The sequence below is a fragment of the Dendropsophus ebraccatus genome, chromosome 10 (assembly GCF_027789765.1).
Source record: "Dendropsophus ebraccatus isolate aDenEbr1 chromosome 10, aDenEbr1.pat, whole genome shotgun sequence".
Taxonomy (NCBI): Eukaryota; Metazoa; Chordata; class Amphibia; order Anura; family Hylidae; genus Dendropsophus; species Dendropsophus ebraccatus.
In genome coordinates, this window is record NC_091463.1 from 20,444,474 (window position 1) to 20,471,187 (window position 26,714).

Genomic DNA, 26,714 nt, shown 5'->3' on the forward strand with positions numbered 1-26,714 from the left:
CTGAATGGATTCAGCAGAAGAGATTGAGGAAGGAGGGGAAAATCGAGAGTAAGGAGGTGGAGACGTGGACGACAACAAGGAACCCTAGATAGCGAGAGAAGGCTTGGCCTGGCAGAGTGGTGGAGAAGCATAGCATCAGATGGAGAAGAGGGAGGGCAAGGCTGGAGAGGAGGGTTGGAGGGAGGAACTATCTAGCCAGTGCTTTTAAGCCTCAGGATGCAGGCGAGTAGCTTTCAGAAATCCTTCTAGCACGGCGGCAATATAGCTGACAACCGACTGAATTATACTGCAATTTTGGTCGATTTCAGGGGGGCTTTAGCTTCTCACTAATCCCCCCAAATTTCCTCCTCCTTTGTCATCCAACGCTGTAACCCATGAGATTCTTCCGGCTAACCTTTAAGTGCTTTGTGGACGGTTTCTGACTCCCCTTCCTCCTTCCCATCCCTGTCCTTTTCTTCTCATTTTTGGGAATTTTTTTCTTTCCGGATAAATTTCAATTGCCAAATCGATTGACTTTTTTAAATTAATTTGTATTTTTTTTAAATTGCCGTACTGTATTTTTTGTTTCATTTATAGTATTATTTAATATTTATTTTGGGGGGGGGGTTCGCTAGGTCCACGAGCAGGTGGTAGGGAAGAGACGCGAGGATCGAATAACTGGTTGGGTACGCTGGGTAGGGTCTTTTTTTTTCGGGAGAGGTTTTTAGCTCGAAGGATGGAAAAGAGGAGATTGTCCTTGGAGAACGGCAGCTACAAAGTGAACATAGAGGAGAAAAATGGGCAACTCATACCGAGCGGGAATGGACACACTGACTTGTGTCATAATGGATCCATCAAAGGGGGCCTCATCTTCCCCCCAAAGTCCAGGGAAGCCATTCCTGAGAGGGAAACTTGGACTCGGCAGATGGATTTCATAATGTCTTGTGTGGGATTTGCTGTTGGACTTGGAAACGTGTGGAGGTTTCCCTATCTGTGCTACAAGAATGGAGGAGGTGGGTGTGTAGAGTGTACTAGGAGAATATAGCCTTTGTGCCCTTGTATTCCATATTTACTTAACTAGTCTGTCTGGATCTTACCAAAGTTGTCAGTCTGTCTATGATATGTCTTCTCTATCTGCTTCCTATAATGCATTAACCAGACGTCTCATCACTACCCACGCCTCCATACACTCTGGTACCAGTAGTTCATCCGATAATTTATTAACATCAACTCTGATATCTATATTTAATGTACTTGTAATTTTAGATTGACCTAACCTCAACTTCTATTCATAGACAACGTCCCTACCCAATGCACCATAGACTGCACTTACAGTTAATGGGACCACCAATGGTCAAAGATGATTGAACCCTCAGCTATACCATGGGTACCCTATATCCTATGCTTTTCTTTCTTCGGTTAAGGTTACATACTGTATCTTTAGGAGGTACTTGGCCTGTCCTTGGCAGTTCATATAATAGCTGTAGCATTGTGTATAGTCAGAGCCCTGGGGGCAGCATGTGTTTTATCTGGGTAGGGGGTACCGAACATAGGGAACCAGCGCTCTACAAGTGTCACAATAGTGTCACTTTAAATACCTAACAATGGGCTTTGCCAGGTATAGGGAACTATGATATACTGTGTAATGATGGAACCATTGACTTGTGGGAAAGTTGGTAAATATGGGATATCTGCATAACCAGAAAAAGGGGGAAGTTTGTGTCTGCAAATTGGGGAAAACATGTATGGAAAGCAAATAGGTGAGTAGGTAGATATGGGATAGATTAGGTAGACAGAGAGAGAGAGATCGATAGATCGATGGATATTTAAATAGATAGATATAGATAATAGATATTAGGTAGGCAAAGAAAGAAAGAGATAGATAGATAGATAGATAGATAGATAGATAGGAGATAGATAGGAGATAGATAGGAGATAGATAGATAGATAGATAGATAGATAGATAGATAGATAGATAGATAGATAGATAGATAGATAGATAGGAGATAGATAGGAGATAGATAGATGATAAATAAATAGGAGATAGATAGATAGATAGATAGATAGATAGATAGATAGATAGATAGATAGATAGGAGATAGATAGATAGATAGATAGATAGATAGATAGGAGATAGATAGGAGATAGATAGATAGATAGATAGATAGATAGATAGATAGATGATAAGTGACTTTGGTTACTTTTCTGCAGATTCGGACACCAGACAATGTACAGTATGACAATATCTATAATGTAACGTCTGTAATGCAGGAAGCTAATGAAAAATGTATACTTCACATTACTTCTTGTCCTCCATTCTGTCCTTCCTTAAAAGGGGAGGTCTGGCCACTATAAAAAGCTGTGTGCGGTGGGTGTGCACATGGTTCTGTTACAAAGCCCTGGTGACTAGGGGGTTAACACGCTCACCAGTCGGTGGAGTGGTATTCAGTTTCTTGGACTCTGCTGCACGCTCCTGAATTTCAGGACTCTGTGTTATATCACCATGTCCAGCAGTATCCATATCAGTATCCCAGTGGCTGGCCCGAGGACAGGATATACTGTACACAACAGCGCAGGGCTCAGGAGCCTCTTCAATAAGTGTGTATTAAATCAGGGGAGAGACGGATGCATATGTAGAACAAAGAGCGAGGACATCCCTGACTATTTAAACTTAGTTCTTGGTGTGATGATGTCTTGTAAAGCCAAAGCTATTAAAGTGTTACTGTCTCTTTAAAGAAAAATGTTTGACATGTCAAAGGTTTTGATGGCTAGATAAAGCAAGGAGAAGCGAAAAGCTTCACTCGCCACCTCATTTCTCAATCTGACTTGTTGCAGGAGTTGAACTCCATTATAAGTATGGAGGGTTGGAGGAGTGAAGCGCACAACTGTGCACTTCTACTGTATCTAGCGATTAATGCAGAACTTGGCTCTGAAACCCTGAGCCATCAAAACTTTTTACGTATACCTTAAAAAAGTTCACAGCATATGTCAAACACCACTGGGGCCTCACTTGTATGGGGTCTGTATGAGGTCCTGTTCCCCTAGTGTCCATTTTCCCTTCAAATATAAAGAGATTCTGTCAGTTGCACTTCAGGTTCCAAACTGCTGACACCGTTAGATAGCTGATAGGTCAAGGAGGCACATGGTACCTTTCAAATATATTGTAACGCCTGGAGTCGTGGATCCACTGAACTGTCACTAGCGATAGTGGTAACCGCACCAGGGAGCGGAGTCTAAGGGGCCGCTGGTTTTCACCAGAGCCCGCCGCAAGGCGGGATGGACTTGCTGCGGCAGGCGACCCCCAGGTCACTACCCCTGGCTTGGTTGCTAGTGACGGCAGGCGAGGCGTGGCAGGAGCAGTAGGCAGATGGCAACGCAGGCAGAGGTCTGTAGGCTAAACCGCAGGTGGCAGACAGAGCACAGGAACAATGGTTAAGCAGCGGACAGGGACCAGGGACCGGGACAGAGGACAGGGACTGGGAACAAGGACTGAGGTCAGGAACAACAGGGAGCTGGGCCAAACGCTATGGGAAGCATGTAGAGGCTCCAACACCTGGGAGGGGGCAGGGCTGGAACTTATAGGGGAGTGATAGACACTAAACCAATTAGGAGCGCACTGCCCCTTTAAATCTGAGACAGCCTGCGCGCGCGCGCCCTAGGAGGCGGGGACGTGCGCACCGGCCGGCACAGTGACGGGCAGGAACGAGGCAAGGTGAGGCGCCCCCCTGGGCTGAAGGACCCCGGCTGCTGCGGAACTGGGTGAGGAGTCACGGCGGCGGTCCGGAGCACGGGACCCCACCGTGGCCCTAACATATATGTCTGTGCTTCCAAAATGTTTTCATTCTCCAGTGCAAAGTGTCAAAGAGGCGTTCCCAAGCTCCTGAAGTGCTGAGGGCTGTAAGCTTCCTTGCTACCCCTCCCATCCTTATCCCTTGATTGACAGTAAGCTGGAACCTGAACCCGACCAATCAACACTTTTGACATGCCCCTAGGACGTCTCAAAGTTGTTGCATTACACAAAGTCCCTATATAGACCAGAGAGGAGACCTTAAAGCTGAGCCATGTTATGACTTGAGTACACAAGGACTACACGCCAGATTATTAGCGTAGATATACATATATTCCGACAGGTTACACGTGTAGAAGAATGAACGAGAGTTAATGATGAAGAACGGAGTGAATGTGTAACCATTAATGGATACAACGTTGCAGAAACTCATTCACATAATGGACAACCTTCTGAAGTCAGGATCCAAATCAGCTAATGGAGTTATGAATTGGTTTTACGATGCATACATTACAGGGGACAAAGGGACATCTGCTGCTCCCAGCTGCACCAGCAGTGACCTGACCGGGAAACCAATGCATTCTGGAGCAAAGATTGTGTGCAGCAAAGTCATTTTGTACATGGTAGTTAGAGAAATTCATATGAAGAGATAAATAGATAGATTACAGGGGGAGAAGAGACTAGCTCCATACATGAATAAGCTAGGAAATGCTAGGCCTGGTCATTTAATCAGGGTGAAAGAAGGTCCACAGATCCTCAGTTAGGAGTTTGATAACACAGGATTAACCAGATATTCCTCTAGGGAATGACCTAGCATAGGGATGGTTCCTGTACGGGGACCACTGAAACCACCATATTAAGTGGCCCCTTCAGTCAACTCAATTACAGGTCTGATGATATGACCAAAGAATACCAAGGCCAGGTATCCATCCACAGACAGCTGTTTCAGGGTGTTGCCCCTCATCAGTGTAGAGCAGGATTCTGGCTAGGTGGGAGCAATGCCTAGTAGACCAATATGGCAAACAGATCACTGATCTCAGGGAGATCAGCCAAAGAAGACACTGTCGGCTGCTGGCTAAAGCACTCAATACAGTGAAATCCTCAGTTACGAGTCTGAAGACATGGGACCGGCCAGATATCCCAGATGCACCTAGGGTTTCACTGTATTGAGCACTTTAACCAGCAGCCGACAGTGTCTTCTTTGGTTGGTCTCCCCGAGATCAGTGATCTGTTTGCCATAACGGAATCAGGGTGGCACAGGGAGAGGTATATGCCCAGGGAGAACAGACTGTGAGGATGAGGCCTATATTGAGGACACTCACTCTCTGATTTCTTCCTGGACTTCAGCTCCACATCCTTCTGGGTAACGAGGAAAACACAGCGGGCATTGCAGCACTGTATATAAGTGCCAGGATCACCCAGCACCTCTTGTCGCTAGAGCCATTAGCCCCCTATCCCCAATGGGCCCTTTTGCAGTGCTTTACTCTGCTGTATACTGCCACTTAGCTAAGTGCTTGCTTCCCTTGATAATTCCTAGGCATTTTTATAGTGTGGAATCCATGAAACAAGCCTCGATATTCACGTATACTTCACGTGGCCAGTAATGATTAACCGTCTATGCCTTACAACTTGGATAGGACTTCAGATAAGAAGAAACGACAGGTCTATGTCCTGAGTCACCTTCAGTGACGTGTGTGGGAATTGAGCGAGAACAAACATCGTAACTACAGAATAAATCACTAGTAAACAATACAGGCCGCTTCTAGCAAAAACAAAATGGCTGACAGCAGAGAGCAGTGTCTTGCATTCACATGGATACATAAAGCCAATATACCACTTTGCTACATAAAAATATTTTTTTTAACGTGACCTGGTTGGTGCCAGGCTGGAGATTCCGATCCCGATCCTGATTTTTCAAATCGATGGCTTCTTCATATGCAAATAGGGCCACTCTATGCCCCCTCCTCTCCTTCAGAATCATGTCTGGCCACCTCACTGAGGGGAGGAGATATCGGTACACTGGGGACGCCAGGGCCCGTCTTCAGTGCCCAGAGCATCCCGATTTTCATATTTCATTAGCCGTAGTACATTCCCTTCAAAACTTCCCTGTTACTTTTAAAAAAACTTTTGACATGACACAGAGCCAATGAGTCACAACAAGGAAGAACAAAGCAGCACCTACATTTTATTTCTTTATTGCCCTAACATTGTACATGAACACCATTCTGCAGGCATCGAGGAGCTGAGCAGATTGACATATAGGTTAGTGGACAAAATCCCAGGATAGCTAGTAATTTTTTCATAGAAATCTGGGTTACATAGTCATGTGGGCGGTCCTCAGTGATCTATGTGCAAATAGAGAACCGCCCCCTTGACTTCTTACCCAGAACGAGAAGAGATTTATTTAAGTTATCCTGAAAATTTTACCACCAAACTATATATCAATTTGTTTGTCTTTTCCTGCTCTAAAACATGATGCTGGAAAGTTAGACTGTATTTTTATTGTGATAAGTTCCCTTTAAGCAAATGCAACCGGAGACGGGGATACTGAAACCGAAAGGGGGTCGTCACCAATGAATGGATCCCGCAGATGGGTCACCCCTGACCTATCCCTGCACATATTCCTCCTCCGCCTATAAGCTCATGTGGAAATGTTCAGCCGCAGCTGTGTAGCCGACATTCCCAAAAATCCCAGTAGGATGAGCCTCCTTTCACTTTATTGCTTCTAAACCACAGGATGTGGAGTCGAATATAGTCAGTTTACCATTACTATAAAGTCTTATTTCTCTATGGCCACTGGGGCCATGGGTAGTGAAGAGATGGCTGGTGCATATGGGCTCAGAAAGGGTGAGTATAATAAGTTATACTTGTAAATAGGTGTCCCTTTCCCAGTTATATCTTATACCTCTTTATCTCCTTCATGCAGTGGTGACATTGGGGGTGATTTATCAAACTGGTGTAAAGTAATTGTTTTAGTTGCCCCTGGCAACCAATCAGATTCCACCTTTCATTTTTCAAAGAATCTGTGAAGAATGTAAAGTGGAATCTGATTGGTTGCTAGGGGCAACTGAGCCAATTCTACTTTACACCAGTTTGATAAATCTCCCCCATTGTGTGATATAATATTACAGTCCATTTTGTTGCCTCACTGTAAAGCGTGCATCCATCTGACAGTCTTGAAAGCCTTGTTTGTTTGTGGATGGATGAGTGCACAGCCACAATGTCCGCCATTGGCCTCCTATGTCAGCAATGACATTGTCAGTGGAAAGTAAAATAATTCTTCATTCTCTTGCTCTCTGTCCAAGACATTCATTGTTCATCTCTCACTGCTGTGGGTTACATATCCAGCCTTGTATAGATTTAGCTGTACCCGAGGTGCCAACCATCAATCGAAAGCTCCTGGGCTCCAGCTCAAAAACTATAACAGGGCCCAAATCCTTCTGTCTTATGGATCACTGTGTGCACGCTCCTTTTACTCTATGTGGGACCTCCAGAGACACAATACAGTACTCAGCTATCCTCAGAAGTCCCATAGAGAGTGAATGGGACAGTGACCAAGTATGTACACTGAAACAAGGAACCCCTCCGGACCATGGTCAGAACCCCACCGATCAGATACCTATCCTGTGAGTAGGTGATCAGACTAAATCTTATGTAGAAAAGTAGAAAGCAATATTAACATGATTCCACTAATCACGAGCAAGTCTTCTACAAACATAAAAACATCAATTTTATCTCCCCTTCCTCTTTCCCATTCAGTGCTAAAGCATGTGAACAATGAGCTGGTAAAAGGGGGCAGGGCTTAAAGGGGTTATCCAAGTTTAGAAAAACACAGCAGATCTCTTTCAAAAACAGCATCACACCTGTCCTTAGGTTGTGTTGGCTCCATTCAGTTCGGTAGAGTTTAAGCCCCTATTACACGACCTGACTCGTCCGGGGGGGGGGGCTTCCCGGGTGATCACTAGATCGTCCGGGCAGCCCATAGCATACAGCAGCGGTCTGCTGCCGCCACTGCTATTCCACGGAGCGGCGTCAGCATATTGTTGCTGTATGAGTCGTTTGTCTTTCAACATGATTAAAAGACAAACGACGCCACGATCAGCCAACTTGAACGATGTCGGCTGATCGTTGCCTTCTATTCCACAGGACGATTCCACGGGCCAAATAAGGCCGATAATCGTTCCGTGGATTAGGCCCTTAAGCTGCTGTATCACACCCAAACTGAGGACAGAAGTGGTGCTGTTACATGAAGCAAGAGGCCATGTTTTTCTGATCCTGGGTAACCCTTTTAGTTTCTCTCTGGCTGGAAGGCAAACTTCCCCATACTGTGTAGACCAGGGATGGGGAACTTTGGGCCCTCCAGTTGTTGCAAAACTACAATTCCCATCATGCCTGCACAGCCAAAGCTAAAGCTTTGGCTGTCCAGGCATGATGGGAATTGTAGTTTTGAAACAGCTGGAGGGCCCAAAGTTCCCCTTCCCTGGTGCAGACAGTCAGTAGTCACAATTCAGATATCTATCAGACTAGTCTTAATGGAGTTTAATGTAACAATCCTAAAGCTTGGGCACTACCATCCTTATTGTTACAGTACTTGGGTTCCCCTTTTTGTAGATGTGACAAGTTCAGAACCCTAAGCCATGTCCTTTGACTAACAAAACCAACAACTAATGGAAAATCCAGGCCCGGGCTCTTCCTTATCTGACGGTCTTCTTCCTGTTTGGGTTTTTTACACCCTTTTAGTGCCTTTTTTCATCCATCTTCCTATCAGGTTTTTCAGTGGCCGGGCCACCCCGACATGTTTCTCCAGTACTTAAGGGTGTTTATATATTCCTTAAACATGTAACATTACAAATCCTGTGAAAATGAGCAGCAGCGGCATCTGGTTGGTTTATAGAGGATATTGTATGCTGTAAACCCTACAAATCTCCTGCCTGGCTATTCATCCAGACATATAAATCATCCAGACGGTTCTATATGCAGCTCAACAGGAATTCAATTAATAAATGAGCCCAACCAAACTTCTAGCCCAGCTGCTGCATTGATCCGACTGGAGAGTGATGGTCCCTTTACCATAATAGCATAGGAGTCCAGCACTAAAAGCCATATGCCACCATTTGTGCTCACCAGCCTCCCCTATCAATGAAGGAGTCTGTGACAATGGCCCAGAAGGAGCGTCACAGGGGACTGAACCTATGGGATTGCTGGGTGCATTAGTTCCGTTATCCCATTATTATCTCAAAGGGGGCTGCAGGTATTGTTAATAAAACCGGTTACCTCGGAGCATGTAGTGTCTACCGCAAGAAGTGCAGACTGTGAACCAGGCCCAGAAATAAGTATCTGAGCAACTTAGCATTGTACTTGTTATACTATAGATGGAAGAAGTGATGCCTTGGATTACGAGAATAATTCGTTCCGGGACCGTGCTTGTAATCCAAATCCACTCTTAAACCAAAGCAAATTCTCCCATAAGAAATCACTGAAATGCAGACAATTGGTTCCACACCCCAAAAATATTTTTTTTTAATTCTGAATAACATGTAAAACAAATGAAATAAACATTTGGAAACAGCTGATTATGTCATATTATAAGTTACTGTACAGTATAGCAATCAGCATGTGGAGTATAATGTATAGTAACTGCATAAACCTGAAAAACAGCAGCAGTTTGTAGATACAGGATGGGACTGCAGATCGTCATAATGCAGTAATGTAGTACAACATGCTAGGATAGAGAAGCAGGGCTACGGTCAAAGGTCTGTCACATGACAGCAATGGTGAAGGGTGTGTGTGTTCAGCATGGACCAATCAGGAAGTGAAAATCACAGAGCCGTGCAGGAGGACAAAGCCAGAAACTTTTCTGTACAGCAGTGTGAATGGCTGAGTGTGAGTGCAGGCACATAATAGCAGCAGTGTGTATAGCTGAGTGTAAGTGCAGGAACATTATAGCAGCAGTGTGTATAGCTGAGTGTAAGTGCAGGCACATTATAGCAGCAGTGTGTAAAGCTAAGTCTAAGTGAAGGCACATTATAGCAGCAGTGTGTATAGCTGTGCGTAAGTGGAGGCACATTAAAGCAGTGGTGTGTATAGCTAAGTGTAAGTGCAGACACATTATAGCAGGAATAGAGAGGATAGGAAACACAAGGGCTGACAGAGACTGCAGGGAGCAGGAAGGAATGAACAGGGCAGATGTGGGCACATTATACAGCGCTCTCTGTCCGGGGAGAGAGTGGTTACAGCTATGGCGAGATTACTTCCACAGTCCTGTCCCCTGATGTAAGCCCCAGCCTGAAGTGGATCTGCTATGATTTGGGAGGTGAGGGAGACTTGCTGGGTCAGAGTACAGGGCTGTAGACCCGGCTATGCAGACCATGTCCCTCCCACACTCCCCCTCCCACTCAGCACAGGGGGCTTTTAAACCAAAGCAATGCTCTTAAATCAAGTTAAAATTTTGAAAAACTCTTCTTGCAAAATGCTCTTAATCCAAGTTACTCTTAAAGAAAGGTACCACTGTATGCAAAAATAATAGTACTCACTGATTTGTGCTGCAATGCCCATTGCAGGGTGCAGGCCTATAGTGTGGCAGCTACAAAGTTTCTAGGCCTTGCTTGAAGCACTGAAAGGTCCCAGTGCAGCTATGGGGTTCTTGTACTTTTCTCTCCTCTCTCTGTCTCTTCTTTTTCTTAATCCCTAAAAATGGCGGTGGAAGATGATCACCGGGATGTAATATCCTTATTTCACATAAACAGATGTACCCCAAGCAATCCTAGGGGATTGAGACCTACCTCTGAAGGGAGGGAGATTACGTGCTCCTCACCCGTCCCTCACTCTACCACTGACTGAACAGGATTACTTCTCTCTGTTGAGATAGAAGTTGGGCTACAGAAGGTTTCTCTTACCAGCTTCAATGTTCCCAATGTAGAGCTATGCTAATGCTACTCACAGCACATACGGGGGAAGTTATGCAGATATTATACCAAATATTATTATTATTATTATTATTATTATTATTATTATTCTATAGCCACAGGTGACACATAGGTCACACTGTCAATACAGTGGATGTTTTGCCTGATTATTCTCCACTTCATGTGGTCAGCCCTTAGTATTGCACTTTGACCTTTTACAGTCAGACCACATGTCCTCGCCGTCCGCACCAGCGTCACCTTATCCTGACGTCCTAATCCCCTGAATCCTCTTATAAATCAAACCGTCTCCGCTGCTGACTGCATATAATCACAAATTAATATGTGTTCCTGCCCATGGCTATGACTAAGTATTTCAAAGTCTCCTGGCTGATAAAGTCAAGCGACAGCAGAGTTATTAAAGGAAAAATCTACTGAGCTACAGTCTTTGTTATGGCGGGTGCTGAAAACGGTTGGATCGGGAATAGTGATTGATTATTTGTGTATATCTGCTGAAGGGTGTACATAGAAAAGACCCCATAACAAAGATCAACTTGGCCCCCATTCTGACACTTGAGCCAGTTTACCAATCAATAGATAATGGCAAAAGGGCATACACAGTGTTGGACTGGGGTATCTGGGGCCCACCAGAGGAAATGATCCTGGGGGGCCACCAATGAAGAACCAGTGAGAAAGGACATGTGCTAGTGTAGGTTCTAAAGCTGGGGGCCCATTGGAGGATTCCCCAGTCCTCTGCTGGGCCAGTCTGACACTGGGAGTACAGCACTGGTAGTTACCTCCCCCAGGGGCAATGATATCACAATGATTCATACCCTAGCACTATGTATTGAACTGATCAATGTAAATATTGTATAACCAAAAGATTTTTTCTCTTTCCAGGCGTCTTTCTCATTCCTTACGTCCTCATCGCCATCTTTGGTGGAATTCCAATTTTCTTCCTGGAAATCGCCTTGGGACAGTTCATGAAAGCTGGAAGTATTGCTGTGTGGAACATAGCCCCTATTTTCCAAGGTCAGTCCATTGCCTCAGGATTTTTACAGCTCTGACCATACAATGAGCTATCTAGACTGTATGGAAATTCCCTTTCTAAGACCATACCCTAATACCTCAAGATGTAGAGAGGTTTTTGGCCCGTATTAAGTAGTCATAAGCCTGCCATGTTTAGTATAGTAAGCTGGACCATAATTGGCAACTTTTTCTCAATTTCGTAGGAAGCCAAGTTATTTTTGAAGTCTTAGAGGAAACCATAGTTCCTGGTGAAAGCCATTCACTCATGGGAAGAACATGTCAATTCCCGCAGATGTTTCCTTAAAGGGGTTATTCAACCTTTTAAAACTGATGGCCTATTGTTCATATATAATATCGGTGGGGGTACGACGCCACTGCTGATAGGTGTTTACTGCAATGGCCATGCTTTTATTTCCTTGCATTGAGCAGCAGTCGCACAAGCGTCATGGCTTCTTTAAACAGCTGAGTTGGGAGGGTGCTGGGTGTCATACCCCTGGCGATCTGATATTGATGGTGTATCTAGAAGTCAGATAACCCCTGTAAGGTCTCCATACACATTACATATCTGTTGGACAAACCTACAGATTTCAGTGGAGCTGGCAAACCATAATGTGTATGGGAGCCTGATGAAGCAGGACATACACCTTAAATAACCAGCGGCTCAGTTTTCTTTTCCATTCAGCAAAGGCAACTTATACTGCTGACCGAACTCAAAGGTGGCAGCGAGTTTGGCTCACTAAGTGTCGGGGGACAGAAGGATCAGGCATGAGGGATTTGCCTAAACCCTTTGTTCTTGGGGAGAAAAGCTTCTGCAAGAAGTATTACCCCACCGCTGTCCATTCTGAATTAGATAAATAATGGCTGAGCTTACGTGTATGGGTATTTTAACACACCTTCAGACCCCAAGTCTCCACACCAGTCATGAATGCGGGTTAAAGTGGTGGTACATGACGAAGAATATCAGGGGAAGGACAAATGATCTTTCTGGGAATGTTCTGAGAATATTCTTTCCCGGAAAATCCTTCACAGATGAAAGCTCTCTCCTGACAATGGGCTGAAAATGTCAGATGGAGATGACTTCTTTCCAGATGATGACAGTCCGTCATGAGTCGGCTAAAACAATCATTACATTTCACCAGGGGAATGATCGCTTTGTTGGAAATTGTCAGTTCTCATCAGCTTTAATCTTATTTGTACGGACAACGTCAGGCTCGATTCACACACAGGATTTTGGGCCTATGTTTTATCAAACACACAAAGCCTTAGAGTCGATAGAATAGGGTCTTAGGGGTTAGGCAGTAAGATGAAGTATATGATAATACATGACTTCTGAGCATCCCATTTTCTAGGCCCACTCATATTCATTTCCCACTCCTACATAAGGTGTCTTGTGACCCTAAACTAATGTATGTGAACTCAGCAAAACATTTCCCACTCACGCAGGAATTACACTTCCACCTCTTGTCTGACAAGGTTGTGCTGTAGCAGCCCCCGGCGCTCCGCCGTTAATTGAATGTATGTAATGGCCGTTTCTCATTACCTCTACTGCTACATTCCATAACCTGAGCCCTGTGAGGCGGGTAAGGCACTCCGCCAATTATGTGCGAGGTCTGTGACCTGCAGAGACTCTATCACTATGACTAGATGGAGAAATATTTCATTAATATACATGACTATGAAATTGCTGACACTGGGGCTGGCCTACCCCATCTAAAACCCAAGCACCTTTCCTCCCCAAAAAACACACACAGCTTTCAGATAAATTGGCTACAGCAGCCATTTATTAATACAATATAACAAGGTATAAATTAATATATATATATATATATATATATCATCCTTACAATAACCCCAGTGAGCAGTCCTCGAAACCAAAAATATATTCCCCCATTTCCATTGTTGCACACAACCTATCACCTATAGACGATTACCACCAGCTCGCAAGCAAGTACTACTAAGTGATTGTATGCTTCTCCCCTTACCTCCTCTTAACCAACTTCCCATACCTCAAACTCCGCAAGGATTAGTTATATCAACCACCAGTTCCTCTAAAACGCTGCCACCAATACGTTGCCATAAACCAGTAAGGGGGTCCTGAAGAGTTAGTTCCCTCCCAAATCTCCACAACCTGAAAATGCCACCCAACTTCTAGGACCCTCCACTGACAGCTGCTGCAACAAAATCCTGCAGGCTCTTAGGGGTTTTCTCCCCCAGTCCGGCCTTACGGTAGATGTGATCCAGTTTACCAATATACCTTAAATTCAGACCCTGATAGCTCTACCCCTAAGTAATATTTATATTCATTATTTTCTACAGGCCTCTCCCTATCCCCACATATCCCGTCAGCTTAGCCAAACATGCTTGTGTTTTGAAAGGCGAGAAAGTCACTGCCAGACAGAACAAAGGAATCAGCAGCTGAAATTCTACTCTCATTTGTCAGACGCTTATCTAAGGTCTATGGCCATCTTTAGGCATTATTTGTAAAGCTAGCAATGGCTCTACTGCATGTTGTATGGATTTAGAAAGTTGGCTATACACATTAGAAAAGTGTCAGTCAGGCCAAGCAGCCGATTCCAAATTTGGATTTTAATTGACTATTTTGTTCTCGGGAAAATAAGCCATAGCTAAAGGAGTCTGGTAGCGGCTTTCTCCCCTCCCTCCCCATTGATCTCCCCATTAAGATCCCATACATGCTTGGCCCAAGATATATTATGCATAAGGCCATTGTAAACATACTGCTTTTGTATATGCCTCTCTGTGCATTTAAAAAAAGGGCATACTCACCCCTCCTTCTCTCCCAGTCTTCTTCCTCCTTCCAATTACATATAACTCTCAATTACTGCACTCAGTTCCCACAGACACTAAAGTTCATTGGAAGGAGGAGTAAAAGGATAGCGGTGGGGACCAGAAGATGAGTGGGAGAGCAGTAGAGGTGAGTATCCGTTTTTTTTTTTGTTTTTTTTTTAAATGCACAAGGAGGCTTATATAAAAGTATAAGTAAAGCAAGTGGCGGCAGCTAACAGATATCACAACAGATGCTGGGTATGCCTAGGATCAGGATTTCTAATGGTTAGCAAGGATATTACTATTTTGGGCTGAGTTGACCTAGAAGATGCACACTGTTACGTAAAATTACATCTGACTCTACTATATATGCAAGGAAGAAAACCATTAGGCACAGAGTCTGTTATGAAGACGTACAGACATCTAGAAGATGGCTCTATTGGGCCATTAGACAATATGTTGCAAGGCCGGGATGAATTAAAATGATGCGGGATGAAATTTATGTAAGTAATGGATAATGATTTTGGGGGTAGCGGATATTCCTATATAATAGGGGCTCTAGTGCAAGTGATCACTATGGCAGTGCTAAAGGTTAAAGGTCTATAAGAATGTTTATGGAACCAATCTGATTTTAGGCTTGGTGCTTATAATCCGCCTTAAATCACCTATTAGAACCGGTTAATCTGTTATACTTTAGATCAGAGATCTGAGTGATTGACAAATCTTATTGTGCTTGACACGGGCAGCTCTGTGTCAGGGGTCAGGCTGTAGGCATGTCCTATGACCTTTCCTTTCAGCACGTGTTGCTGTTTTTTTAAGGTCTACCCAATCTTATCGTTGTCTGTCTCTGAATATGTCTCTGGTTCTGGGTTGTTGCCCAACAATGAACATTATTCTAAAAGCTCTGGGCAGGGGTGGGACCCCTAAAGCAGGGGCGTAACCTGACATTTAGGTATATTGAGAACCAGGTTACTTCTTCTAGAGACTGCTGCATCATGTATCTTGGGCAAGTCAAGAGGTTCTTCATTGTGTTATTCTATATAACCAACTTCATGGTGGCTTCATTGAGGTGGGCCTCTACATTTTCTGGACCACATTAGGAGATTTGACTTCTCTTGAAGACTGGTTCTAGACTTTTTTAAACTTTGTGTTTCTTCTCTACAGGAATCGGATTTGCATCTGTTGTGATCGTCTTCTTCTGCAACACCTATTACATCATGATCTTGACGTGGGGGGTTTACTACCTGGTGAAGTCCTTCACGTCGGTGCTGCCTTGGTCACATTGCAACAACACCTGGAACTCCCCAGAGTGCGTCGAGATCTTCAGACATGATGACTGTAACAATGGTACTGCCAACACAACATTCGGGAATCTGACCTGCGACGAGTTATCGGACAGGGTATCTCCAATTACTGAATTTTGGGAGTAAGTGACTCTTTTTTATCAGTCGTATCGTTTGGACTTTGTACTATAAATAAACACTCTACTAAGGGTTAAGACAGATATCATAGTCGTAAAAGGAAGACAGCCATTTTGAGAGTGTCTTAAAAATTAAAAGTAACCATTATTAAGGGTTTATGTATAGGAACTATTATATTGGAGTATATAGTAATATTATGTGAGTACTGTTTGGTTTTATTATTTATTAGTTTTACTAGTCCTTCGTGAATGGCACCTTAGTTTAGCTCACAAGATGGCTGCCTCCAGCATGTGGATAGTTTTTAAAGTATGTGGGTTAAAGGAACACTCCAGACAAAACAGTGTAAAGCCTGAGGGGGTGGTGCATCACTTCACGAAAACTTAATGATCTACAAAGACAGAAGTCATGTACCTACCCCTGTAGTCTTACCCTAGTCACACTATATCAGTTTTGTATGGAGTGTTCCCTTACATATGTTAAAGGTAATAGTACGAGGGAAGGTATGGAGGGCTTTTTCTTGCCAAATTCGGATCTAAGCCAGTATCTAGAACCCATTAAGTAAACAAGATGTCTCAATCTTGCCATAGCCATGGCCTCTTCATATATTGATGTTATTGGCCGTTCTAAAACATTGGAAGTGCAAGAATAATTTTCATGGTTGTCCACTAAGTATTACGTATCTACACTTTGTGCAATAAATCTCCCACCCAAATGTAGAACACTTGAAATTCAAGGGTTTGTACAACGGTGGACCACCATGAAGTGGGGACATCTTGTCTAGAGATTAGGGCATCCTCCAGACCTGCACCATGGTGTCAAGAGATCATGCCACTGGCCAAGCACCATCCACCCTGCAAGTGTTACTTAACCACTCTGCTGCAGGGATGGCCTCAGCAGCAAAGAGGTTAATATGCGAGTAGATTGGTGGTTTGCGGGAGGATGAGAAGGTGCCAGGGGATGCGGGGGCACAGTAGAAGGACTTTGCAGCCTGTTTTGAGGCACATGGCTCAGTAGATTGTAAACCTAATCCCCTTGTACATTGAGCCAAATAGATTACCAATTTGTTGTAAAAAAATACATAGTCATGGTATAAAGTATAAAAAAAGTAATATGGTATGCAGGCAACCTTGACTATTTTATGATTGTGGGAATAGTGATGCCATGAAGATAGTGTGTTCTTTTATTAACTCCCCAGGTCCGACTTAGGTAACCCATGGTTTTCCAGTTGTCACAATGCTATAGGTACCAGCATGCATTACTAGACCTGACTTCTACTTCTACACTGCTCCATGAAGTGTATGCACAGTAATAACATGAAAGTGCAGAGGTAGTTGTTGAACCAGGGCCCATGTATGTTGAGTCTTAATGGGTTTGGATGGTTTTTATGACACTTAAGTGTCAAGATTTTGGAGGTCAATAACATTGCCTTCCTGTAGAGCAGTCGTTGAGTTGCCCATGTCTAGTGTTGAAAGAATCTGCCGAACTGTTCAGTTTCGTCAATGTTCTCCAAACTTAAATGCTCAGCACTTGTCTTCCCGTGGCTGGAGAAGTTGGATGCATCCAACTTCTCCAGCCATAGTGAGCCAAATGCCAAGCATTCAGGTTCAGAGAACGTTACCAAACAGGAACAGTTCGTCAAGTTCCATTAACACTACTATTGTCCAAAGATGCCTCCATCTTGGCTCGCTAGTCTTTTCTATTTAAATATGAATCAGAAACACCATGGCCACCAGGGCAATTTAACTAATGTTCATAAGCGTCATCTCACTTCGCATTGACCATTGCCTTCTTGCTATATGGTGCACTTTAGAGCTCCATATAGCATGCCAAGAGAGCCCTATAATATTACTAGTCAAAAGACTGAGTATAAATTCGAGGTTGTACCCAGGTCTTGTCTTAAATGTAGACCTGATTATATGTTTTCTTCTTCTTCGTCCTGCCCACAGACCACCAGTTCATAGACCAAGCCAGATATAGTATCCTGCATTTATAGAGGTATATTTTGTATTAATCCATGATAGGTCTTGCCGAGAACATTTCTGGTACTGCCAGTCCCCAGAGTCCTTGTGAATAGGGTTTCACTTGTGACTGGACCCAGGTAATAACGCCTTTGTGGCTCCTGTGTTGGCAGCGTGTTATCATTTTATGCAAATACTTCAAGTTCATGTAAGGTCTCGAGTGTTGGTTCCAAACACTTGTGCTAAATCTATACATCAATGGTAGCCGAGTTGTGGCAAAACAAGCTAGTAATGCATGTTTGTGCTAGCAGTCCCCGCACAACTGGCAAGTCTCCGATTGCCTAAGCCTGATTAGAAAAAAACCCGGGTAATTATTGTATGTCAATGTCAAATTTTCTATTATTTTTTTTTTCTCTATTTTTTTATTGTTAGTCTTTTTGGGTACATCGTCAGTATAACTGTAGTTTCCCAATGTCATGTAGTACTTCACTTCCTGTACTTTTGTACGTTTTCTTGCTATGATGTTTTTTTGCAGTGCTGCGAGCGAGTGGTGATAGGGGAAGTGTGCCCATGCACTGCGCCCCAGCAAACCCAGGACAGGAGCGGATCAAATGGCCTCTCGCTGGCAGCTGCAGGGTGGGATGGTCTTGTTAGCATGATTCTGAAACATGTGAGCTTGAAAACAGCCTATCCCATTTTTGATTATCATTGTTATTATTATTTACTCTGTGTACCTTCCCCTCCTTTTCTTGACACACGGTTTCTTGGTGATGTTATAAGGTGATTTTCTGTGACACTAAGGAAGGACTCCCTTAATACTAACCCTAGTATACAATATAGCCAAAATATATAGCCTCCTTAAACTAGTTACCATATGTTAATACCACTTATACATGCTTCAAAATTATTTTAGAAATTTTTGTAAAAAATTTTGTAAAAAAAAAATAAAAAAATCACAATTTGTCTATACCATTCTGTACAGTAAACATAAAAAGGGTACGAAGAGACAGCCTAGGGGGGTGCGGGGGTACCTCTTAGAGTGCCTTTACCAGGACAATTTCTAGGGTTATGGGTCAACTTTGTAAAAGCACTAGCTCTAGAGACTGTTAGATGTGGTAAAAGTATACCTTTGGCAAAAGCTTACTAGACCCCTTAAAGGGGTGTTCAATGGTAGAACCTATCTAATAAATAAACATATATTGGTAAATAATTTTATTTTACTACCTTTTCTTTAAATTCTGATGGAAACTTTCTGTTGTCTTCACTGCCCCACTTCCTGTCTGATATACATCCTGTGAAGGACTTCCTGTTTGACGCTCTAGCTTGGAATTCAGCTGACTCTATCTCCCTTCCACTATGTGGGAGGCTTCTGTTAGTTGTACTGACTGGGGTTATAGTCAAGAGCTTGTAGTGGGAGCACATTTTCAGGAACAAGAAGTCACTTGTAGGATGTACACTTGAGAAAGTTGGGCTAAAGGAAACAACAGAGAAGATAGTTTACTGAGGGAAACGTAGTAAGAAAAAACTTTATTTATCAATCAATATATGTCATGTATTAAACAGCTGAAAATAGGTTTTATCATTAGACATCCCCTTTAAGACAGATCCATGCTTGCTTATACATGACCAATCCCAGTGGATGCTAACTCAAGTAAATCACTAGATTCTGGTTTCTTATTAGTGCAATAGTGGACACTGATAGGGTTTTTTCAGGATTGAGAAAAGTCAGATTTTTTTTATGGAAACTGTGTGACTACGGTCTATAGGATGTATCTGGTATTCCAACTTGGTCCATTGACTTGGATGGGGGAAAAGCCGCAATGCCAGATACAGCCTATGGTGGAGAGTGGCACTCTTTCTGGGAAACACGCCTTTGACAGCACACCTACATGGAGGTACTGAGTGGACTAGGGTTGGTACTGGGAGGTGCCGTCAGTAAGATGAATAGTGCATACACGCAAACCACTCATGTCCCATAAAAGGATGTTTTCACCTGTCCATTTATCACTATAAACTATTCAGATAGCAACTGTTCTGCACATGTTCCCAAGACACCTTGGCATCTACTCTTATTTACAAAGCTTCATGCCAGTTTCTGAATTGGCAAATTACTTCCCATTTATATTGTTTCTAAGTATTACACTCCTTATGGAAGACAATGGCTGATTGTTTCTTAAAGGACCAGTGTCTTTCCAGAAAACAGCACCACCCTCGTCTGTGGGCTTTGTCTGGTATTGCATCTCAGCCCCATGTATTTTCAATGCAAAACACAGCATCATTTCTATGTAGGACAGTGGTGCATAACCTGCGGCCCTTCAGCTGTTGCATAACTACAGTTCCCATCATGCCTGGACACCTCTTGGATGCCCTGACATGACAGGTATAGTCATTTTTCTACAGCTGAAGGTTGCAGGTTGTACACCCCTGATGTTGGGGTTAAGGAACAGGAATTCACAGGTTACTTAAAGTGAAGAGAAATATGACCTTCACTGGGGTCAGTAAGCAACAACGCTCTTTAGTGCACCCCTGTTACTATACAATAAGAAGCAAAGGCCCATTGGAACCAATGATTTCTAGGACACTTGCCCCCATCTCCCACACAACCCCCCATACAGGTGACAACTCCGTTCCATCTCCAGAACAGTGCCCCCCAATCATACATATAGAAGATACGTGGTGTAAATGCCCTAAAATGCCCAGTAGGCCTGATATCTCTAGCCTTTCTATCTAAGCCTGTTTCCTGTCTGTCCCGTCTCCTTCTTTTCCACCTCACACATCTTTCTTGAGCCATCACCAGGAGTCCATTAAGGACTAACATACAGATGTGTATCTACTGCCCCCTGTCTTAGAAACATGGACGCTCACTGCAATCATTCTTCCAGGAATAAAGTGCTGAGACTTTCCAGTGGTCTAGATGATGTGGGGTCTATAAACTGGGAGCTGCTTCTGTGCCTGCTCGCCTGCTGGACGCTGGTCTACTTCTGTGTCTGGAAGGGAGTGAAGTCCACCGGAAAGGTAAGGCTTGTTTGGGGGTCCGGCCTGTATTCTGGGAGATGGTACCTATTACCTGATCTCTGGCTCATAGTAATCAATCAGAACACAGATTTCAGATCAAAAGAGGTTTTATTGGTTAGGACGAAGGTTATGTACTTATAATAACACTGAGGTGTCAGGATATAGAACCGGAAGTAGTGTCATAGTGGCCCCTAATGCCGTCTGGGCCCCTGACAGTAGTTCCACCAGTACTGCCCTGATGGCAGCTCTGGTCAAAGGACAACCGGGGAAACAGCTGTCATTCCATGGCTACTATTAAAATACCCATAGGCCTTGGCACACAGCGCTCCCATGTAAATCATTACAAGGGAAAACATCACCAGGGTTAGCCTGTAAATGTCAAGACAGTAGTGACTCCTGGAGCAGATCTGAGCACTGGAAGGCTGTAAATATCAGTAGTAACTAATTATCCAAAAGCCTTGTACCTCGACCCAGTATATGTGTCCATGCCCAGTCTATAACCATGCCCATGCATCCATGCCCAGTATATGTGCCCATGCCCAGTTATATGTGCCTCTGCCTAGTGTATGTGTCTATGCCCAGTTATATGTTTTTATGCCTAGTATATATGTCTGTACCCAGTTATATGTGTCCATGGCCAGTTATATGTGTTTATTCCCAGTTATATGTGTCTATGCCCAGTATATGTGTCTATGGCCAATATATGTGTCTATGCCCAGTATATGCATCCATGCCCAGTGTCTATGACAAACTATACCAGTGTATGACCAGATATGTGTCCATATATAAATGTGTCCATGCCCAGTATATGTGCCTCTGCCCAGTAAATGCATGCTTATGCCCAGTTATGTGTCCATATTATGTGCCCATCTCCAGTTATCTGTGTCCATACTCAGCTGTATGTATTCTTGCCAAGTTATATGAATCTATGCTCATTTATATATAAGTCTGTGTCCAATTTTTTGTGCCTCTTCCCTGCCTCTTCCCAGTTTTATGTACCCCTACCCAGTATATACATCTATGCCCACTAATATGTGTCCATGCCGTTATATGTTTCTGTGTCCAGTTATATGTGTCCATACCCAGTTGTATGTGTCCATACCCAGTTATATGTGTCCATACCCAGTTATATGTGTCTATGCCCAGTTATATGTGTCCATACCCAGTTATATGTGTCCATACTCAGTTGTATGTGTCCATACCCAGTTATATGTGTCCATACCCAGTTATATGTGTCCATACCCAGTTATATGTGTCTATGCCCAGTTATATGTGTCCATACTCAGATATATGTGTTCATACCCAGTTATATGTGTCCATACCCAGTTATATGTGTCTATGCCCAGTTATATGTGTCCATACTCAGTTATATGTGTCCATACCCAGTTATATGTGTCTATGCCCAGTTATATGTGTCCATACTCAGTTATATGTGTTCATACCCAGTTATATGTGTCCATACCCAGTTATATGTGTCTATGTCCAGTAATATTTGTCCATACCAAGTTATATGTGTATATGTCCGGTATACGTGTCTATTCTCAATATATGTGTCTATTCCCGATTATATTTGTCTATGTCCAGTTATATGTGTCCATACTCAGTATACATGCCTCTGCCCAGTGTATGTGTCTATTACCACTAATATGTGCCCATGCCCAGTTACATGTGTCTATATCTAGTTATATGTGTCTAAGTCCGTTTCACGTGTTCATGTTTAGTTATATTTTTCTATGCCCGCTTATGCCTCTCATATGTGTTCATGCCCTGTTTTATAGCTGCCAGAAATGTTTATATCCTAAAATGCATGGCCGTAACCTTCAGAATAGTACATTTTCTTAACTGCAACTATTCTCAGTCCGTAACTTTCCACATGTCACGAACAAGCAAGGGTGGGCTAGGTGGGCATGGCTGAATGCTAAAGCCTCGAACAAGACAGTGATTGAGGCAAGGTGGTGAACAAAGACAAGTCTGTGTATATGATGCTGCATACTGGGACAGAAGAAAGGCTGACTCTTCATCCAGGATTAGCTGAAGATGGATAAAAATACAAAAATACATTGAGTCTTGTCTGTGGGAGCTCAGTGCATGTGGCCTAAGCGTGCACACAAACCACACTGTTCCTCATTTATGTCTGCGTTTCTTGTACTGTTTGTGCTATTTCAGTCTTGTTTAGTACATTTATTTGCTGTATTGAATATCAGGTTTACAACAGGGTCACCAGCGGGCACTGCGGTTCCTGTTTCGGTCAATACTCTTGGCACTGTACCACACTGCCAGTTGCTAATGCCAGGCTGTTCACACAAACATATACTGTGCAGAGCTGAGGAATTAACCCATGACTGACACCACTCACCTCTGTGATTGAAGTGGAGCGATAAATCTGCTAAATAAAAGGGCATGGCAACACTTTTTAGGCCCTAATTTCCCAAACATTTGATGGGAATCGTTTTCCGTACTTGGCTGCGCTGTAGACTCTGGGCATGACGGCGGTCCTTGTGGCGTGTCAAGAGTTACTGATGAACACAGTGAAGTGCCAGTCTGTGGAGTGTACTGTGTAAGGAACGATGAATGGAAATTTCCACTCTCTGATTTACAGTGTTTAACAGCAAAATCGTAGAGCTCCATTTCCATTACCATCCTTGGTATGTAGGTGTGTATTGCAGTGTTATCTATTAGAGTTGTGATGATGATTATGCCTGGTAATATTTTTATTCAGGTTATTTCTCCTTGTGATATGACAGGGGGTCTTTGGTTCCTCTGAGGCTCCAGGATCCTACAGTAACCCCCTCTAGCTACAACTTGTAAAGTTACATAAGAAGTGATTATAGTGCAACACTATGCACAATAATAATTTTTCTAAATCACTTAGGAGGGGGCTATTTTTATGGTATCCTCAGCCCACTGGAGGACACTGCTCAGATGAAATGGACAACCCCTTTAAAGTGTACTTGTGAAGATATATGGAAAATGATTATAGTGCAACCCAGTGCACATCAATCATTTTCTAAATCACTTTAATTTTCAATTCTGCATCTAAATACTAGCTATTGTTGCTCATAACTGTGTATTAGGAGAGGAATCCTCCTGCTCCACCTCCTTAGTAATTTAGAAAATGATTATTGTGCATGGGGCTGCACTATAATCATTTTCCATATATATTTACAGGTACACTTTAAAGGAGTTGTCTATTTCATCTGAGTACGTAAGTGTCCTTCAGTGGACTGAGGCTCAAAATAATAGTCTCTTACCAGTCAATTCACAAATAACCCTTTATGTCTAATTGGGTTGTCCTGTGTGTAGATGTATCTGTAGAGTCTGGTCTGGTCTCTATATTTGTTTAGGAGGCTATAGTTGGCTATATATGGTAGATATGCCTTCATGTGCCTGGCAGCTTTCTCTTTAAGTCCTCCTCATACATATGCTTGCTCAGCCTGGACAACTGAAATTGTGGGGAAATCTGAAGGCCCTATACATTTTAGATGTGAAATAGGTGGGATCAGACAACTTCTGCTTTAATTTAGGGGAGGCTAGTCTGGGGCCTGCATTGCGTGCCAATATATACATTGCTTTTTGCAATCTCGCTAATGACACTTATTGGCAAGTATGCAAAAACTGCAGAAAGATATGGATATAAAAGATGCCAGTTTCCCTTTAAGCGAGTGAAGGAGGTAGCCCGTCGTGAATTGCTGAGCAACCGTCAAACAATGAGTAGGAATGAATGAGACTGTAAAGAAGAAGAATGTGTGTGCCCTTGAATTATTATTGTCAGCCTCTGCTTATCCAGTCATCCGTCCCTTCTCTCCCAGGGAGACTATGGTGGTGGCGTAGAGCATGTCCTGGGACCAAGTACATACACAGCAGGTGGTGAGAATAGGGATTCCAGTATAAGTCTCCAGCTTAATCCAAAGATTTTGCAATCGAGCTAACGAATAGCTGAGACTGACCGAGATTTGTGCAGGAGAGGAGGAAATGTGTACACAGATCTGTCGTGGAAAATTCCTTCCATCAGGGAGGCGCCACTAAATCTTCAAGAGACCCACAATAGCCAGAGATTATATATGTGACATATATTAGGATGGTTGAAGTTTACATATAGTAATGTGAAGTATATATCTGTTCTGTACATTGTGCCCACCAGCCTAAGAGGTACATGGGTAGCAGCTGCACCCAGGCCTTGGTTCCTGAAGGATCAATGCCAGTTTGTTAAAAGGGTCCCTTAAAAGTAACCCTATCTGTCACCTGTGTGAAAACCTGGTAATAAGAGTTTAATTTCCCTGCAGTGCCACCAGTGGTGAAATTAAGAATTACACAGTGTCCATTCAAATCAATGGGTTGTCTATGTATTAGTGGACAGAGCAGGTCCTCCAGAGTAAGTGAACTCTTTGCTCTCCACTCAGACCAAGAAAGGATGATCCTGAACAGAGAACCCATTGCCTTCTTTTTATCCAGCATTCCCTACTAGGGTATATATCTGGGTATATAAATATATATATATATATATATATATATATATATATATATATAATAATGGGTCGTATCTTTCTTTATTCCTACTAGTCATATTTGTTCAGCAGCCAAGAGTAAATGATGTGTACAGCACTACCCAAAGAATAACTCATAACGTACTTGTCCTGCCAGGAACCCTTCAACACTTTTGTGATACGTGTGGGATCAGCTGAGTGGCTGTGGCCTTGACTTACGACATGGCAGGGCTGGATTTATGAATGGACGCCATGACTGGACAAGGATGACTGATCGAATGAACCGCATGTTCTCATCCTTTCATAATTCCTAAACACAATTCTCTTTTTGTGGCCATACTATCCATTCAGTGACCTGTCAGTAGGGCCTGTCGAACTTATACGCCAGTGAAGGCGGGTTGTGTCTCCCACATACAGACGTGGTGCTTACAGAGAGAGGAACGGCATTGTTTAATCAGAAACTGGCCTATTGTTTGAATTTAGTTTTATATTACACGTATCTTGAGTTCTTTTTGTTACTTGTCCTTATCATTTATCATTCTGATCACTAATCCTAATCTTCTATGTGGAGATCACTTCTGAGGAGTCTCTTTAGGTAACCTATATATATATATGAAGGGGTCAGGTCATTTATAATCTGCACAGGTCACCTAGCATGTCTAGAAAGTCTTCCCATTTAAAGGGGTTGTCCAGGATAAAACAATTGCTAGTCTATTCACAGGATAGGCTATAAATAGTTGATAGGTGGCTGTCGACACTGATCTCCCCTGCTGATCAGCTGTTCGGCGCCCAGGTCGTGACGTAGGAGCAGGGGGAGACCTGCATGGGCACCAAATATACCTTCTTTGTTGTGTTCCCCAACTTTTAGAGATTGGCCTCACAAGGTGGCATATGCCCAGGTTAGGCCGTAGATTGTTAATTACTACAGACAAATTACAAGTAATTAAAGTCTCTATCAAGTGAGATGGTCCCCAGACTCTGTAACACTGACAGTCTCAGAATATTCTCCGATCCCGTAATGGATTATTCTTCAGCCAGTCACTGTCTCCTAACAAGAACATCTCACTTGCTAATGAGAGTCTCTGCTCAGTTGATTCTAATTACATCCTGGTTCTTTCCCATTGCATAGGCCACCGATTCAATCTCATTGTGTATTATGGCTGATTACATTACTGTCCTCCTAATGAAATGACATGCAATTAAAATCTAATTATCACCCATTGGCTTTTGTGCTGAGTAGGCAAAATCTTCAAGGGAAGGTCAATTGCTCTTCTAATGAATGATTAGTACTTACTAGGAATTCTAAGTCCGTGTTCTCCAACCTATGGCTCTCCAGATGTTGCAAAACTACAGTT

General features: G+C 43.1%; 1 protein-coding gene across 1 annotated transcript in view; it reads left to right on the forward strand.

The window, feature by feature from the left end:
* The first annotated feature begins 222 nt into the window (after positions 1-222).
* The window catches only part of SLC6A8 (solute carrier family 6 member 8), a 47,792-nt gene continuing 21,300 nt past the window's right edge, over positions 223-26,714 (forward strand). Inside the window, exons 1-4 of the mRNA XM_069985922.1 lie at positions 223-992; positions 11,569-11,700; positions 15,646-15,907; positions 20,743-20,875. Of these exons, the coding sequence (XP_069842023.1) occupies positions 716-992; positions 11,569-11,700; positions 15,646-15,907; positions 20,743-20,875 (804 nt within the window). The 5' untranslated portion in view covers positions 223-715. The remainder of the gene's footprint in view (positions 993-11,568; positions 11,701-15,645; positions 15,908-20,742; positions 20,876-26,714) is intronic.